This window comes from Strix aluco, chromosome 12 (assembly GCF_031877795.1).
Source record: "Strix aluco isolate bStrAlu1 chromosome 12, bStrAlu1.hap1, whole genome shotgun sequence".
Lineage (NCBI taxonomy): Eukaryota > Metazoa > Chordata > Aves > Strigiformes > Strigidae > Strix > Strix aluco.
In genome coordinates, this window is record NC_133942.1 from 8,928,235 (window position 1) to 8,947,732 (window position 19,498).

General features: G+C 42.4%; 1 protein-coding gene across 4 annotated transcripts in view; it reads left to right on the forward strand.

Annotated features, from left to right (window-relative positions):
• Positions 1-19,498, forward strand: part of RORA (RAR related orphan receptor A) — a 383,361-nt gene that overhangs the window by 297,379 nt on the left and 66,484 nt on the right. The window contains exon 1 of one of the 4 annotated variants that reach the window (XM_074836865.1): positions 9,622-9,797. The exons of 2 other annotated variants lie outside the window; for them this stretch is intronic. In XM_074836865.1, coding sequence (XP_074692966.1) covers positions 9,767-9,797 — 31 coding nt within the window. In that variant the 5' untranslated portion in view covers positions 9,622-9,766. Of the gene's footprint in view, positions 1-9,621; positions 9,798-10,298; positions 10,685-19,498 lie in introns of those variants that run through there. One more of the 4 variants, XM_074836866.1, reaches the window with a different exon arrangement.

The window sequence follows — 19,498 nt, forward strand, 5'->3', positions numbered from 1 at the left end:
TGACAATTACTCATCTGTCCCAGGCCTTGCAGAGCACCTGGTTCTTTTATACGCAGTCCACAGAAGAGCAGTGCTCCAACATACTGGTTGGTGCTGTTTGTCCCAGAAGTGTGAGCGAACCCATTGGTTTCAGCAGGACTGCTCACGTGTACAGGAGGCAAGGTTTGGCCTGCTATATGCAGTGTGTCTTACCTGTAGCTATCATGCAACTTCTTGTGGATTGTGTAATTGTAATAGGCTTGTTGAACAGATGTAAAGTATAATAGCTCTGATGATGCACTTTAACTGAAAACACAAATCAATTTCAAATGTTCATGCTAGAGAGTAGATAAATGACTCTCTTAAAATAACAAAAATATCATTTGGGGAAGGAGTTTCCAGTCAGTAAAAAAAAATACTTTGTCCTTCAGCTAAAAATTAATAGAATGATCAAAAGCAGCAGATACCTTTTTAAATTATTGGACATATAAAAAAACCCCAACAAGCTGTATTGAAATTCAGGGATCTCTGCTCATCGTAGCTTGTAAAGTACATGCTTGCAATACATTTGCTTTGGAGTCAGGAAGTTTGTGTCTTAATAACTGGTGTATTTCTTAGAACCTGACTACAGATGTGCGCTGAAGAACAGATGCCATGTGCTAGAGGTAACCTCCCCAGCTATAGCAGCCTTAAAGTAAAGATTAACGGTGTCTTAAATTAGCCTTGATTCTATTAGAAATGTCCCTCATATTTCATGCTCTGGAAAGGGATATGGGGAAAGAATGTCATAATGTTTCCCTGTTCTTTGACAAGCCTTTCAGTGGCCCTGTCAAAGATCCTTTAAAATTGAATTGAAATGATCAGAAATGATGTGCCTATGTGAAATATGCTTGGCGGATTCTTTTCTGTAAGACGGGTGTATGCTAATGAGTTTTAAATTATGAGTTTAAAATTATTCTTATCAAGCAAGTGGTAGTAGCTCAGATTAAATTACTAAGATAGAAAATGAAAAGGTTTCTAAATCCTTTACCTGTTTTGCTTTCTAAATAGGATTTAAAAAAAAAGCTGTCTCAAGCTAAATTAATACAAATGCAGGTTATAAAACCAGATTTTATATGAGGCAGTAGATCATTCCCTCTAGGTGGTCTGCCCTATATGCTCTGCTTTGTAATCAAATTCATCAGCTTAGAATACTGCTCTCCTCCCTTCTAAAGTAAAAGACAGTACTGTGCAGGTGTTCTCCTCTGAACTTGGTGATTATTAGTAAAACAATGCTCTCAAATAATTACCTTCCTTTGTGAGTGAATCATCTTATTTTGCTTCTACTAAAGTCTAATATCCTTCAACAGTGTCACTTTATCATATCTGATAATCAGAATTATGCAAAGGAATTATCTGTATGGATTTCATGCCCAGGAACTGTATCATCGTTTATTTATCACTGTAAGTAGGTATGCAGTGTTTTGTTTGTTTGAAGTACAACAGTTGAGGCTGTACTCACTTTTGAAAAGAGATCATTAAAGTTTATGTTATCCTTAAAGTTGAATTTTCTTTGATAATTTTAAGAATGTAATGGTGCCATGGGGGAGGATATCTGGAGTGAAGGCTGCTGGAGTGGCTCTTAAGTTTCATTAGAACAATAGCATTTGATCTGTAAAAACCAGTTTGCCAGCTACCATCAGAATACCAAGAAGTGAGAAATGGGAGAAATTAACAGTGATCTGCTAATACGTGATCAGAGGGTATGTTAGACTTGCCAGTATTTCTGTTCTGGAGCTTGGTATTAATCTGAGGAGGAACTGGAGAAAATGCGATATGCACAGTATTTAAGACCTGTCTGTTAAGTACTGTGCTGGAAAGGAGGGAGTCAGGCTTAGAAGCCCATGTAAACTGTAGCTTGAAGACTAATTCTGGAGAGAAGCCTAACATGGAACTTTAATTGTCTTAGAAAGCATGTGTGGTTCTAAGCTTGTATTTTGCATTGAGACGTAGAAAACCTGCCAGATCTTAAAAATTTTCTCATAATAGCACAAGTACTCTCCAGTGCAAAGCTGTATAAATAATGTATCTGCTCACAGGAGCAGGAAATATGCTGCTGATCAGACAACGTCAACTTAGATGAATCCTGTCCTGAAAGCTGCACTTTAAATGTGAGCAATAAAACCACTATTGACATGTGGCACTACTGACTGAAATGTCAATAGTTATAAAAAGAGTATTTCATAACACAGAATCATTGCTTGGTTTGCTTGACTGGACAGATGCTTCTATTTTCCATGAAAGAAAAATAATTCCCATATTAGTTTTCGGAATCCCCAGCACAGGTTATTTGTCCCACTAAAACTCACATTCTTAATCACATTCTTCAAAATAGGGAAAGTTTGCTTGCTGGTCTTGTATAGTGTAAGAGGGAGTTTTGACACTGGGCATGACCTGAAATAATTTAACTGCTGGCATACTTACAGTTTCGCTCAGGTTAATTTTGCTCAATCTGTAAGGGGGTGCAGGGCAAATTCAATACATGAAGCATCCTCATCCTTACCCCTTAGCTCTGCTATGTGAAGCTACTTCAGTTGTCCTCTGGCAACTATGACTTAGACATAGTTTCCAGAGTTTACAGGCAGAAGGGACATTTTTGTTTGGCTGCTGTAGACTGCAGACTATTACATTTCTCTGGTTATTCTGAAGTGTAGTTGAAACATTTTGTCTGTCAACAGATTAAAGCATGTGCCATAAGCAGAGAGGAATTGAAAGAGGCTAAAGTGCTGTTAATGCCCTAGGCACATGGAGTGATAGAGGATCCATGGGGATATGCCCATATCATCTGAACTGTTGAACCATTACACAGGAAAAGGCCAGGAAACCACTAGGTTCCATCCTGATGCTGCATGTGGCCAGACACATTTGTGAGGAAGATTCTGAGAAAGAAATTTGCCTCACTTCATCTCACACACTGCTCACTGTTACCCTTTCTCCCACCTTGGCCATCCCCGATGATTCAAAAGAGGGCAGAAAGAGAAACCCAGTAATTAAAGAAACAGAACACCACCATTTGATCCATGTACCTCAGGGAAAAAACCTGTTATTTATCCCTGGTACGTAACTGGCTAAAGACCTGAAGCCAGTGGTCAGGTCAGTCACAAATTTGCTGGGGGAACCAAGGAGGCTTGGAGCATTCTTACTAGTTCTCATTTTCCTTTTCTGTGGGAATTCATGAGAACAGGGCATCCCTGTGAGCATTGCAATCCTTCTGCAAATGACTGTATGCACTAAATTTTGGGAATGGCACCTAATACTTTGTGAAACTCAGTTGTTGGCCATAAAACTAAGAGGGGTACAGGCCGAAGGCTTTTTAGGCAAGTGAGAACTTTTCCAATACTACTAAGGTATTTTTCAGAAAGGGACCAAAGCGCTTACAGAGTTCTGTCTACTCTCATCAAGCCTCCAAAAGGCACCAGCACCTGTACAGTTGATGGCCAGTATCTCTGTATCCAGGCATTTGTTTTCATTTGTCACCAGCGGGATGTCCAGTTGTTAACTGAGCAACATTGCAAGGGCTGTTTCTGTGCTACTGAAGCCTGAACAGCAAGCTGATAAGGGATAAAAGGACTTTTGAAGATTCCAAAATATGTTGAAGATGTTTCACTACAACCAACATGATTCTTTTTGAGTGGGTTTGCAGGAAAGGGTGGTTCTTTGGAGAGCCTGTTTATGCCAAAAAATTATTATATGATGATGATCCTTAAACAAGGGTCTAACAATTGCTTCTTTGAGGATAACCAGTATCTTGCTGGTGTTTGTGCTACTGACAATCATCTCAACAGTAGGTTTTACACCCTGGACTTTTCCCCACCAAAAGGGATATACTGAACAAATCAGATCTGCAGTCATTGCCAAACAACTCTGGCCAAAAATAGCCAGGTAAGATTATGCATGAAAAAGAGAGCTCAAACAGCTTTCAAACAATTCCAGCTTTCTGGCAGCATTAATGTTAGGACATTGAAGAAAGATTTGATGATGTGGTCTAAGACAACTTCAAAACTGTATAGACAAGAATCTGGGATCAAAGAGGGACGTGGCAATGGCAGCGTGATCAGTAATCCAATACCTGTCACTTCATAACCCTGTTTTAGGTGTAGAGAAAAGAGGGATGCTACAAAGTCCAGTTTGGTCTATTTCTTGATAACCTTGTAATCTTTTCATGGACCCACTTGCAGTTGGTGGTAGATGATTAATTGGCCATAATCTAATCTTTCTAATCACTTTAATTTTGAAGTGTACTGCTGTTACTTTACATTTTGAAAAGCAGCAAATATGATATCCTTTCAAGGGATTTCAAGGTCAGAGGAAACTGGGTGACAATCCAGTTGACTAGATCTTTAAAATCTTTTCCTGCCAGTAGCATACCTAGCTGATAATAATGACTTTGGACTTACCTTTCATCCAGATGAACCCCAAAACATTTTGTCAACTCGCACTTCATTTCACCAGGTGCAGAACTGTAGCAGCTGTTTGGCAAAGCACAGCAACCAGTTCAACAGTTGTGGATAGCAATGTACTTAATTGGAAGTTGTGGGGTAGTTTATAAAATGGCTTGATTAAGACATATAGCTGCAGGCCCACGCTGCACAAAAGCACACCTCCTCAGCAAGAATTTAGGAAGGTATTTTGTCTGAAGCAAAATGGTATGATTGCAGGGTCAGCACAGTAGCAGTTTTAAATAGATGAAAAAGAGGCAACTTTAATGAGGACAACCTCGGTTAGATTCATCTTCGACAGTGTGCTACTTGGAGGGCTAGAAATAAATGAAGATTAAAATACCACTAAATCTGGAGGGGGAAATGTGTTAAGGAACAATAATTTTCTTTTTGTGGGTGTTGTGTATACCAGTTAGAAACCCCTTAAAAAGTGATTGTCAATAGGGTCGACAGAATTGTGATTTGTATTTTAAAGATTATTTAGAGATGCAGTTTTCCTACACTCGGTTTTGGATGTATTTGGTGGACAAGGCCATTGTGACTGCTGTACCTGTGTGAGTTTCACCTATAATTATTGTTGTGTAAAAAGCCAAAAAGGCAACAGCACAGCTTTCTAACGCTTGGAACTTGTCATATGTTTTAAACTCTTGTTGCCTCTAGAGCTACATCCCTAACATGAGCTGGGAGCTTAACACTTCACCTGACGTTAGGACATGTGATTGGGTTGCAAATGGAGAAAGGCTTTGCTTTCAGTATCAACTGCTTTTTCCCATTTACCAGCTAGCTGCTGTCATCTTCTCTGGGCAGGGTTTAATTCCTCAGTGGAGCTCTTTAAATGTTGATAAGAAATGAATTTTCTGTAGGTGTTTGATGTACTGAAAAATACTTGAACCTTTCTAAATGTTACTGTTTGAATCAATACAAGATTTTGTACACATTTTAAAGAACTTCTTTCATTAAAAGCATATGAAAACTTCAGAAAAAACAATTAAAAATACACATTGTTATGTAAATTTATACTCACAGTCTAAACCCTTTTATAAGCAAAAACATATGTGAAAAACAGCTCTAGGTCGTTTTAACAAAGTGAAGAAGCTGTCTGCTAAAACTGAAAATGTGGAGGCCTTGGACAATTTATTGAAATGTTTTTATGTGGTGTTTCTTTTCCAGTAAGTTTTCATCTCCATGGGAGAATGCAGCATGCAGTCATTTCCCTGCAAGAGGATTTGCATGCAGTTGTGTATGTGACAGTGATAGAGCAGTCGCTAAATGCTGTACCTCCTAGTGGTTTGACAACTTCAACTTCATAACAACCCTGTGTGGTTATACCTCCTTCAGACAGGGGCTTACTACATGACACATTTTCTTCTTTTTTTACGAGCATTTTTTCCTCTCTGCTATGTAGGGAAGGAAGGTGGTGGTTACATTCTGTATTTATTAATCAAATGTTAAATTTTAGCGATAAGGAGGTCTTGAAATTCTTCTTGAATTAAGCTTAACCATGCAGCTTCACCTAGTCAAGAATGCAAAACAATGACCCATCAGTCTGCAGAAATGCTCTCCATTCATGTTCCAAGTTGGGACGACATAAACATCCTTCTTTAATTAGTTGCATTTAAACTACTTCTGTTTGGGGATGTCTTTGAACAAGTAGTTAGGAGCAGTTATTGGTTCATCTTCGAAGTTGAATTTATTTCTTTGCTTAGTAGGTTTAGGAAGAGGTGGAGGAGGACAGCTTTTCAATATTTTCTGTCCTGTGCTTAAGAATACTCAATTAAATACTCGTTCCCTGACTACTAGTGCTAATAGACATAATAGGTGTTTTCCCTTTCTCTGCTAGCAACTGAACGCCTTTTTTTTTTTTTTTTTTTTTGCACCTAGCAGAGGTTGAAAAGGTTGCTAGAAACAGTTCTTTCCCTCTGATTGCTGCGGAGGCTTGTGGTTAGGCTAATAAGTTGAACACCTTTTATATCGATACAACACAGAACAATACTGATAAGGTTACACAATATGTTAACATCTTTAAAGTAGCAGTCTAACATTTGTAGTTCCTGGATGTTTGAGTGTGGTTAGAGTTGAAGTTTACACTGTAGCAGGCCGTAGTGCTCACGGCTTCCCTCAGTTGTGGCAGGCCTCGGGACTGGCACACCAAAGGCAGGCAAGAGCGCAGCTGCCTTGGCTTGTCTTTATCTGCTGTGAAAGGGCAGGAGCGCATCTCGCATCCTCCCGGCCCCCCTCGCAGCGTTCAGCCGTTTCATGGGTGGTCTACCCCAGGGAGGAGCGCGCCGGGTGCTGCCCGCTCGCCCGCAGCCGGGTGCTGCACCCTGACAGCAGCAGGCCAGCCGCGTGCTGGGGCTGGGCGGCCTGCTCCCCACCAGCGCCCAGTGTGAAAAGCAAACTTCCATTTCTCAAAAATGGCCACATTCTGGAGCCACAGACAAGCTGCAGTGGGGTTTTGGAACCACCCACGTTTGGGAGCACGTACGTAAGTGGGAGACGTGTGTGTTCCCCGCAAAGGGAGCGGTGGTGACTTGGATGTTGAGTAGCAGGCCCAGCCGTCCCCCTGGGACTTGGCTACTGTCTTTTCTGAAGAAAAGGTGGTGTGAAGGATGAGGCTGTGGTCAGGGCCTACTTTGCAGGCCGCTAATTAGTCCAAACCATTAATACATAGATTTGACACCTTCGGGAGGTGTTTGGATGCAGAAAGCGAGGATAGAATAGTGTGGAATCTGAGGTGTAGTTTCTGGCTCCTATGAAGAGTATGCGCTTTTGTGGTGTTTTACAGGTATTTATCAGATGCTTAAGCAACAAGCACAACAGAGCACAAGCTTCTGGAAAATAAGGAAGCATTCATGTAAGTCAGATGAAACCCTGCTGTACAAACCAGTGAGAGCAATTGTGTGTCAAGTAAACTGTAATACCGAGCTAAGTATTATTTGACTGGCACATTGTCTTTGTGTTGTTATTGATATGGTGTCTGAACTCAAGTGAGACACTCAGTATTGCAATAGTTTGGTAAATTGGGAGGAAAGGAATTTTGCATTGAATTTTCATAATGAGGTCAAACCAAGACAGAAAACTAAAGTGCGAATGGATGTGTTTATACATCCAAAAGTCAGTTAGCAGATGGCTTTAGATGGAATATTGATAACAAGTAATGGACTATTTTAAGTATGCTCTTCTCACTTAAAATGTCTGATGACCAATCTTCTATAATTTTATGAAGCAACCGTTGTAAGGCATTTGTAAGAATGCAAAATCTGTGTCGCCTGCTTATTATTGAAGCCATTTAGCACATCAGATGTCATTCCAGATTACCAGTTGCGTTTCAGTTGGACTGGAAAAAAATACAGATCAGTAATAATGTAATGCTGCGTACCTTAAGGTTAAATGTCTGAGAAGACAACTAGCGCTAATGGACTGTGACATTTTTTAAGCCATAGGTCTGACATTACTTGCTGTGTCAGAGTGAAATGTTTACAGGGATCTAACCCCATATTATGATATATTAAGACATCATTCTTTTCTCTTGTGCGTGCTGCAAGTTTTCTGGCTGCATCTAAATTCCACAGCAGCACAGCAGCTGGCCCACGTGTAACAGCAGCATTTTCCAGAGCTCTGAACAGCATTGTTAGTGGTATTTGATTCAGTCCAGGATGTCCTGTAAGATTTCTGTTCAGCACGTTGCAACTTTAAAACATGTGCTGAGGATAAAGCTCCAGGAACACAAACCCATTTGGGACCAGATCTGCCACTGTAACTTTTCTGAGCAGTATCTCACTATATGTGTAGTGCTATTGGTAGGAATGGCTTAATGTATGGATGACAAACCCAGATCAAAAACTTTATGCCAAAGATATCTGCTGAATTTACACTGCTGCCCCAGATTAGCTCTTGGAATTTTTTTAAATAAGGAAGACTTAAACCAATATTTTGCATTAATGGGACTTGAATGACTAGACTGATAAATGGTAAGTACACCTGGATAGCTTCTAATCATGTTTAAATAATACCATACTGTATTAAGAACTCATTAAAGAAATAGGGAAGAATTAGCCATTAGGGGCCGTGTAGTAACAGATTGTGTCACTGTCCTTATCTCATAAAGGCTCTTTCTAAATGTGGGGCTTTGTTTCAAATATTCAGATGCTTCCTCTGGCTTCTCTTTATCTGTTTTCCCTTATTTTCACTAAATGCTTGTACTTCTGATTAAATTATTATGAAATGTTATGTTCTGTCCCCTATTAAATAGCTTGTCATGCATCAATTCTTTTCTGCAGTTTTATATTTTGTGACACTCTCTTCCAGTGTCTAAGATAGGAATTGGAAAAAATATTGGTTTCATTAATGCAGTTTTCACGAACATGGTTTGTTTTTTTTTCATAGGTTAGATTTTTTTTCCATGTTCAGTCTTGCGCTATCCCTCCTGTAGCGTGGATGTGTGTATATCAATGATGCAAAACTTCATCTCGCCCACTGACAGTAGGGTGACAGCTGATGCTATAAGAGTATATGAAAATAACTCCAGCAGTGGTATAATGCTTCATACGTTCCAAGTCAATCCTAAGAGAGTAAGAACCCATCACCAGACAAATTTAAAATGTAAATGCTGTTCTGCTTGATCATCAAGTCAACGACTATTAAGTGTATAGTCGTGTTATGCCAAGATGTAGCTTCAATAAAACAACACTTACAAATCCTTCACGGAGGGAGGGGGGGGAAAGTGAAGTTCACGAGAGGCCGGGGAAGGGAAGGGAAGCAAGGGGCCGCTGCTGCCCGGAGCGAGGGTCGTTTTCGCCCGCTCGGTTACGCGTGGGCCGGCCCCTCTCCGCCCTTCGGCTCCAGCTCCCTCAGCACCCGCCGGTCCCGAGCGCCCGGCGACCGCGGGCGGGCAGCGCGGCCGTTCCGCCGGGTCCGCGCAGCGCCGGGCCCCGGGGCGGGGGCAGAGGGCGGCCCGGCGGCAGCCGGCGGAGCCCCGCGGCGGAGGGGGCGGCGCTGCCGGGCCGGGCTCGCCCCGTGACCGGCCGCCCGCGCCGCCCCTCGGCGCCGGCAGGGGCGGGCAGGGGCGGGGAGGGAGCGAGCGGTGTAAACAAGGCGGGGGGCCGGGGCTGGCCTGATGTCAGCGGGTCACATGGAGCCTCATATGGGCCGGGGGATGGCGGCGCGGCGCGGCTCTCCGCTGGCAGGCGGCGGCAGCTGCTGCTGAGGCGGCGGCGGTTCACGCCGAGGGCCCGTCCCGTCCCGCCTCCCCTCCCCGCCTCCCTGCCCGCCGCGCTCCGCTCCGCTCCCCGCCGCTTCGCCCCTGACAAATGATGTGTTTTGTGCTCGCCGCGATGAAAGGTAGGCGCAGCCCGCGGGAGCCGCCGCGCCGCGGGGAAGGGTGGGGAGCCCGGCCCCGGAGCGGCGGGGCCGGCTGGAGTTACGGCGCTCCGCGGCCTCCCCTCTCCGGGCGCCGGTGCCGCCGCTCGGCGTCCTGGCTGCTGCGGGGCGGCCCCGCTCGCCCCCGGGCGGCCTGCGGGAGCCCCGGGCCGTGGGGGGGCGGCGCCGCCAGTGCCTGCCGAGACCCCCGCCGGGCGGGCCCCGGAGCAGGCGGATGATTTTTAGGAGCTCCCGGAGAGATGGGGCGGCTCGGTCCTTCCCGCGAGCGCCGGGCAGCGCCCGGGGCTGCCGCTGCGCTGCCGCGGTGGTTCGGTGTAGGCGGCCGCGCCGCGCAGGGAGCGGAGCCGCAACCCCGCGGAGCCGCAACCCCGCGGAGCCACAACCCCGCGGTGCCGCAACCCCGCGGAGCTACAACCCCGCGGAGCCGCTGCGCTTTACACTGCCGCGTACGAGTTGGAGGGTAGGAGGTAGCTTCCCTGCCAGCACGGCTGTTCGGAGCGGGGGTTACGGTTAACGTGGCTGGAGTCGCATAAAGCGGAGAGGAGCTGTCTGATCTTTCGACAAACCCTTGTAGAAAACGCGTCCTGTAAAATCTGTCTCTAGCGAAGGGGAGCGGAACGGGCAGCATCCTGTAGGTAGCTGATGGGGCTAAAATGCCCTCGCAAGAGATAGCTGCTCGTTTTTTAAAAGGCTTTGGAAGAATCAGAGCTACTTAGTGATTTTTTTTTTTAATTGTTTTTTTTAAACCTGAAGTTTTATCTGCTTGCCGATCTGAGGCCTTAATGAGGGGCAGTGTCAGACTGACGAGAGTCAAACGAAGTTTTTGATGAGAAATCAAGAGTTTAGAGGTATGTTTTTAGTCTGCCCTGTTTCTGATAGAATGAGGTCCACGGTAGAACTTTGTATTAAAGCATTTTTAATGTCATAGTTGTTTTTTTTTTAAAAAAAATCTAAACCCAGTAATCATCTTATTTAAATACGATATTATTTCATAGTAGTCTAAAGAGTATCACTGTTGACATTTGAATTTAATGCCCCTGTTAAAATACTAAATCTGTACCCTTTAAAATATTATCACGGATTTTGTAGGTGAAGTTTTTCTTTTCAAAGGAAAATAATTACTTTGAAAAAGAAGATTGAATTCAGCTTCAACCAGAGACTGTTTCTTTTTTTTTTCCCCCCACTTTGCAAGAGCAGTATGTAATGCGTACCAATACCAGCATAGTGTTTGAGGCACGGTAATTTTCAATTACTAGGCTTCCTTTTCTTCTTGGAGAGAAGCCTGTGTGAATAAAAAGAAAAGCACTATATTCATTAATCATTAGCCATGCTGAATGTATTTGGCAAGAAAACCTAATTGGGTTGATTCAAATACTTGCATCTGTAACAAAAGGAAATGCATTTTTTTAAGTGCAAACTACATGGATATTTTAGCAGTCCCTTAGAATTCTACTTATTTTGACAAGAGTTTTTCAGCATATCCCTCACAAGCCTGTTAAAACCATGAAATCAAATAAATTTTTTTTTTTTAAAAAAGAAAAAGGAAAAAAGGGAAGTACACAAAATTTAAAAATTCAGAGGGTGTAATTGCCTTGTATGCTTCTGGACAGAGACTTAAGGTGTGATGTAAAAAAGCAGGCAGATGATTTTCAGCAACTCAACTTTGAAATACTTCTTTTACTCTCTTGGGAGTTTCATTTAAACTGGTTTCCACACTAATGTAAAAAATCTTTGCAGAGTCCAGCTTTTGGGTTTTAAAGTGTAATTGCTAACAGCTTTATCATGAAAATACTTAGGTTTTTGTACTTTTTACAGAATACTTCTGTGGTACGTTTCATTTATGTTTCATACTACTTAGTTTTCTACTTCATTGAAAAACTGTCTTGGTTTCTTATCCTTTCTCTAATTTGCTGGACAGTGTTCAGGTGGAGGAAATGCGTTGTTGTTTGTCTCAAAGTGACCTCTGACTGCTATGAAATAATAGATCCGCAATCCAATATTGTGATTTGAGAGAAGTAGACCAGTAGCATAGGGAGTATAAGCTTGAAGGTACAAGGGATAAATGTAAAATGTGTAGGTGAACTGAGTATTTTATTTATTCTCAGTGCTGTAATGGCATTTTTTGGCCCTTTTGATCTTCTACCGTTCTGAAGTTTAAGTGAAAACTATAGTCTGCAGGAGAATATGGGATGTTACAGATTCCCCTGTTGGATTCTTTTTTTTCAAGTGAAGAATATATTCCTTTCTTAATTGATATTTAGGTAGCCCGAATTGATACCATGTGAAATTAATTCATGAGTTGTTGTTTTTTTCATGCAACATAATGTCCTGGCAAATGTGCTTTCTTTCATTTTGAAAAGTCCTCAGACTTCCAGACTATACACAGGTTTGAATGAGTGAAGATTCTGGCCAGTTGTCAGCACATCAATAGCTGCGCTAGTACGCTTACAGAGCTGGAAGACGGGCTAGTCCAATGAAGAGGCTGGACATGTCCTTAAGACAGGTGGCGTGATAAGAAACGTGATTTTTCTGATTTCAAGCAGAGGGTAAAGAGGGGTTTTTTTCTATCTAAGAAAACAAGCAGTGGTGAAGCGTCAGAGTTCATAATAACTGATCAAGTATTTTGTAGATTGATGGGCTTTTAAAAATTATTTATCAACTGTTGCCAATCTGTGTAGAGGATTCAGGAAGTCTTGCATTCTTAGTTTATAATATTTGCAGGTCAGTTAACCAGCTTATAGCTTTAAGGGAGAGTGCAACTTTACGTGCTTACCAGTAAAAGTTTACAAAGAAGTCGGATAATTTCACCAGCATATTTGTTGGTACAGATCTTATTTCTGCGAGAGTCTTCACTGGCAGAAGCTTCAAGGTTGACTTCAAGGAGAATAGTACGAAGCGCTATGAATTGGTGAACAAAAATTCTGCACTGGAGTACAAACATGGATTCAGTTGTCATGCCATAGGAGGTGAGCCCAAGGCAGAGGGAGATAGAGTCAAAAGCGTGGTATTTTACCGCTTTTTGGTACCTACTTTGTAGGGAGACAGGGGTGGATTTGGCCTAGTGTTGGTGAGAGCTGGAGTGGTACTTGTCTTGTACTATCATCAGGCCCAGGAGAAGGGTTCAGTCTGCTGATGAGCTTATAAAGCATGAAAATGAACCTAGCAGTAGTTTTACTATCCTTTATATGGACATTCCTAAATAGAGATTGGTGAGAAGGTAGATGTAAATTTTCTAAGCTTTTCCTGCCCACGTGTATTTGCTGTTAATGTAGAATTTGAGCTACTAATACCGACTTTTGATGTGTGGACATTAACAAAGTTGAATCTGTTGCCGTTTTGTGGAGGATAGACCAGAAGAGTAGAATCAGTTGTTACTTAGCAGTAAGGAAAATTGTTTCACTTTGGGGAATCTGTGTTTGGATCATTGGAAGTATAACTAGTTTTCCAACTGATGCTGTCTTTGAATGAAAATTCAATCATTTAAAAATACTTATTTAAGGAAATAGACTCTGTTGGTTTCCTTATTAGTGCACATGATTTTTGAATCTTACTGCAGTTTTAATGACTACCCAGACTGCGGTTGGGCAGATAAGCAGGATTTCCCTTGCTGCCTGGCTGTAGCACTGAAGAGAGCCTGCTTTATTTGCAACGACCTCCACACTCAGTCTTGGCAGAGCCAGGTTGCTCGGAGGCCGTCTGTCCGGGGATTTATGCAGTACTGCTTACTGCGGGTGAGCTTTTCTGAGTCTGTCAAGCTTGACCTTTTGACGTGTTTTTTGTCATGTATTTTGGAACTAACCAGCCAGCATGTTGGTAATTACTCTGTGTTTTTCAATAGTAAACAACTGCCTATGGAAAAATATCTTGCTGTAGGTTTAAAAAAAAAAGCTGCTTTACAAACTGAAGTATGTTTAAATTTGCCTTCGCTGTGGCACTATTGAAAGTTAAATCCAATTTAGCAAATACAGTGGTGCAGAACTTCGGTTGACTAAATATTAACAGAATCTGGCCTTTGGAATTGCTAGCTGAGAGGAGGCTGTTTTCTTGCTCATTTAGTTTTATACAACTGATTTGAATGACTTGTACCCAAGACATTTGTTGCATTACATATTCGCAGGATAAGGTTGGATTGAGGTTTATTGTTGAAATGTACTTTTCAGGCCCTTTGAAAAACTCTCAAGATTTGCAAGTAAAAGAAGAGGAAATCTGTCTTTATGTCTCACTCTGTGATAATCAAAGGCAGTTGCATGCTCTGTACAAGTTTCGGTTGGGGACACTCCTTTCAAGTATGAAGAATCTGTTCCTCCTGTTTAAGTCAGTGAAAACTAGGTGCTGAACATCTGACTAGATCAAATTCTTTAAAGTTATTTACAGCTCTTGCCTAGCTAAAATGGTGAACCTTCTCCAACTGGCTGGCAATACGATCTTAAAAATAATTCTACTAGGATCATTCTGAATAATTGAGTCAAAACTGAAATGGTCTATGGACACCACACAAGGACTTCTGTACCCTTTTTAAAATTTAAAAAAAAAAAAAAAAATCCCTGAAGGGATGAGGCTGTAGAGGTGGGTAGTTAGGCATCGCTGGTGTTTGGGGTGTGGGCTCTGCACAGATATGAAATGTTGTCACGTTTTATCCAGTGAACTGATGTGGGGGGTCGGGGGGAGGTGGCATCTGGTTCAGCATGTGATGCAGGATAATGGCCTGCAGCTTTGCAGCTTGACTGCAGTGGGGAGGTGAATGTTTGTATTGGCATTTATTAGTTCAGGGAGTAGTGTGGAGAGACCTCAGTCAAGAACTGAGTCCTCTTTATATCAAGTACTTCCCCAACGTGTATGAAAAAGACTGATTTCTTTGCTCATTCCCCATTATAGAGAGCCTTGCATGTTTGCTTTTTTCCCTAGGATGATGTAGCACTCAATTTTAACCTTAAGAAGGTTGAAATCTTCGTTCTTGCTTCTTTTGCCTACAGTACAGTATAGAAATGATCACTATTGTACTAATTAGTATCAGGGTTCCTAGTATTTCATCTTCACTAAACAACAGAATTATATATTGGTATATTTATTTGTAAACTATGCTTACTAAATCAAAACTGTCAAATCTTTGTGTCTCTCCTCAGTAGATAACATGCAACTTTGTCAGACTTCGCGATTCTCTATCTAGTGTTAGAGGAAGTTGAGATGCAGCATGTTGTTTGGTTTGGGGTTTTTTTGCATTCCCATGAGATAAGTTTTTGTAGTGTGCAAAATAACTGTGTGTGACAAGAATTAGCTATTAGTCAGACTTGATACATTTTAGAATGTTATTCTGTGGGGGGTTTTTTATTTACAATGAGAGAAAAAAATATTCACTTTTCTTGTATTTATCTGTGAGCTGTAATTTGCAATTACAGTGATAACTCCTGAGATCAAGCAAGCACTAGTTCTCTCCTTTTGTGATTTGTCTTTCCCTTGAGGACTGATATTGAAGGGATATACACATAACTAATGGTGCAGAAACTGTCTTCTAAACCTCCTGTTCTTTTTTGAAGATCTTTTTTTCCTCTTTTTAGTAGTAAACATCAACAGTGGAGGATTCTGTCTTCCAAGAATAGCTATGTTATGAGAAAAAGGTGACTCTACATGGTGCAGACCTCTCTGCATGTTGGAAGAAAAAAAAAAAAACAAACCACCATAGACTGAAAAGTTGAAGCAGAAAGCCTTGTTAGGGGATCTGGCAGATGGACTTTCTTCTTAAGCTTCATACTGTTTTAAAGGGAGCCTTGCCTGTGGTTAACAAAGTCTTTAGTTTGCCCAGGTTTTTTTTCACTTTTCTTGCTAGAGGCATTTAGGCTAAGAAGTTCTGCAAAATATAGGTTGGCAAGCTCGGTGCAGTTTCAGGCTGCTTCCCAGTTGCCTGCACCTTATGTTGAGAACACCAGGGAGTGACTCAGGGCAGCAGTGACTCACGGGGTGTCGTGCTGTTCCCCTCTTCAGGGTGGGGGTTAGCTGCAGTAGGGAGCTTGCTGACAGACATGGAAAAGTCAATGCGCTGGAGAGAGCCCCTTGTGCTACCAGCACTTCACACTGAGATTGTCTGCCTGCACGGGTTCATGCACAGCTTCTCAGTTTTGTGGAAAAAATGTAATTAAATTAGCATTTGCTTCCCCTTTCCTTTTTGGTGTCTGGGGAAGGTGAAGCCTTCATGCTGACAGGAGCGAATGGATATCCAGGAAAATCGTGAGTCCAGTGTTGTGAACGTTAGGGCATCTCTCTTACATCCTATCGCCACTCGCTTTGTGCGTGTGTACCATCTGCTCAGAAGCACGAAGCTGAAGCTGTTATTAGCCATGCGGTTGCAGCCTCTGAGATGGCCAGTGCTGCTTGCACTTTTTGGATGCAGCCTAATGTGATTCTCTGACATTTAAAGATCTCACAGGTGCACAAGTTGCCCTAGAGAAGTCTGGGGTTCCACAGCACTGTTGGGGTGGGGTAGCCTGCTGCCCTCACCATCAAATATAGCCCATTTATGCATTGCTGTTAGTGAATGCAGCTGGGTGCAGTTCATCTTACTGTGAACTTGCAGTGGTCAGCATCACCCACTGCTGCTGCCCTTTAACATACAGCCTGGCTCCACCACGCTTAAGCAGTTGATTTCAGTAAGGTCATAATTTCACTGCATTTTTTGTTTTCTTTCCTGTGTGGTGGAGAGTGATGCAGGGCCCATAGCTTGTGGCTCTTCTGTTTGTGCGATTCCAGCCTTTGGGCCTTTTGTCATGCTACATACGTAGCCATCTAGGCTAAAATCAATGTCGAGAGAGGTATAATCATCCTAGCTTTCATTTTAAGAGCATTTATCTCAAAGCTTAATTAAAGCTACTTGGATGTAAATAAGTCTAACCTCTTCACTTCTGAACAATGCAAATAGAATAGTCAGCATACTTATAGGGTATCAGCCATGTAATTACCGTGTAATGTTTGTGTTCTTTGAAATACTGTGCTATTTATTGCCATTGAATCCTGGGACAAGGTGCTTCATAAAACCAACTGCATGACTCTCTATTTATGCACTTTAGAAGAAGTTGATCATTCTCAAACGAGGGGGTGGAAAAGTGACATTAAATCTTTACATAGACAGATGCACTGTGACAAAGGGTTTGTCAGAGTGCTCTTTCAAACTGAAGTGACCACAAACTGGGGTTTTGTCTGGCTGACAGAGTACCATGGGCCGTGTTCCTGCGTGCCAGGATTGCTTTTCACTGGCCCTAGGTGGTGCTCGTCAGAGGCGCTGCAGGCACTGGGCCTGGCAAGGCACGCTTGGGCCTCCTGCCACCTCTGCTCACACCTGGTATGTTGACAATACTTTTCTGCACTGTCAACTAAAAATAAGGACAAGATCCTGTCACAATTTGCATACATTGTCTTCTGCAGTGTGCTGTTTGTTTAGTATTCTTGAAGACCAAAAGACTTTGTTATTCGTGCAGTTATTTTGTTAACTCCATGAATGGAAACCTAAGGAAGGATGCAGTATGGAATGGCTTCTGCTTCCAGATGTCTCACATACAAGAGCTGATGTATTTGGTTCTGCTGGTGCATTGACCTCTCTGCCCCAGAGGCAAGGGGGGAGGCATCTGGGGCACTGAGGTTGTCTGTATACCAAGTTATACAAATGAGGCGGGGTGGTATTTTGAACTGCTTTAGTTAAATAATCCTACAAAGCTGAGTGGTGTGCATGTGAAATGCAGTTGAAAGCCGTGTTTGTTTCAGCTGACTTTTATTTTGGACAGAATTGTCTTAGTTTTAAATAGTAATTTCAGAATAGATGAATTGAATCAGTGGAACTAGGATTGTATGCAGGGCCTTAGGTTTTCAGTCTCCACCACAGTCTGAAAGGGCACAGGGCTGTGCTTGGGCATGTGTTTGTGGTGTAGAATTTCTACCTCTTTCTCCAAAACACCAGGGAAGGCAGGATTGGCTCAGTAATTTTATCCTTCCATCCCAGTATCACTTGCTCTTTAAGACTTGGTACAATTTACACGATCCAATTAGAAATCAAGTTCTCATTGCATGTGGCACTTAATTCTCACCTCTTATGAGACTGCCAGGGGTCTTAGGAGTTGATACAGTGCCATGGGTTAAGCGTGCCTAAAACTTGCATGAGTTGATGTTTACCTGACTCTTGATTCTGAGGGGAGAAGTACTCTCTTGGCCAGCCTTCTCTACTTGGCCCTGTGCCTAATGGGACATGATTGGAACTGTCATTTATCTTCTCACCCCAAAAGAAGGTTAAATTCTTTTGAAGCCTCAGGTGCTCTTTGCCTGAAGCCATTAGTCTAGGTAGAGTGTGGAAAGCCGGTAAAAAGTGATCCCTGGTCATCAGAACATTTGGATCTTCCTTTCTGTACATAGAATTAAAGCATGCAAATGCCTAACTTACATTTGAATGGTATAAATTGCTCTACTACTTGACAGGAGCAGCAGCTCTCTTCCTGTATCAACCATAATGTTACTCATAATGGGTGCATTTTTTCATTCAGCTAAATTAATTAGCTCATCTTTGTCTCTGTTTGATTTGGCGGAGTAGTTATTGTGGGAAAACGCATTTTCTAGTAAATTTATAGTGATTGCTTGAAGCTCAATTTGGGAATTAATAAACCCATCTTTTGCACTGCAGAAAACTGCTTGTAGATTCCACTGGTTTTTCCCCTCCTTGGACTAGCCCCTTCTAGTTTACCGTAGAAATGTTTGCATGCTGGGTGTTACTAACCAGTTTTGGAGAGTATAAATGTAAGTGAAACTACCATTCGGTAGTACGCCTTACACATCAGGCTGGAGCACTCTAGGGTTTTGGAGGTGTGTTTGTAACTCTTGCTGCAGGGTCATGCTCTGCCACGCAGAGAGGGGCAGATTGTTAGTGATCGTCTGGAGTAGCTGAGTTTACACTCAACGTTGTTTTCCTTCAAAGGGACACTCCCTGCAATTGTTAGATTGACAGAGATGTATTGTGTTAAGCTTCGGGTAGAGTTTTTCTTGTACCGTGGGTGCGTTATTGAATTAAAAGAAATATTTGCTTAAAATATGAGTTCATAAAGATGTTTATAACTGCTGGATAGATTCTTGTATCAACAGATAATAAAAAAACCAGACAGGTTAATTAAAGAGCCAGAGATGTTTCATTTGAGAAACCTCATATGCATAGGCGCCTTCTAAATGGCTGAGGAAAACAGGCGCAGAGCATTCCTCCCTCCCCAGATGCTCCCCAGTGATAGCAGGGAGAACAGCAGTGGTTGGCAGCACCTGTGGCAGCCAGCAGTGTGGAAGGGCACTGGGCTGACGCTAAGGCATAGGGACTAGAGTGGGCCAGCAGAGGGAACTAAAGAAAATAATTGATTTTCCTATTGTTCTCTTCAAGGAGGATCAAAATTCTCCCTCCTGCCTGCTGTACAGGATGCTTTGATGGAAACTCTCAGTAACTCAGATGGATACTCTCAGATGTAAAAACCTCTCAGTAACACGAGCGGTGTTTGACCCTAGTGTTTTTCTTGGTGGGTTATTTTACTGTGCATCGGATCTGGGTGAGCACTGAGAACTAACTTTTGCCCGGACCTGAAAGGGCCCTGAAAATGTGATGATTCCAGTATTGCTACGGCTGGCTCTATTTAACCAGATTTCTTAAAAAT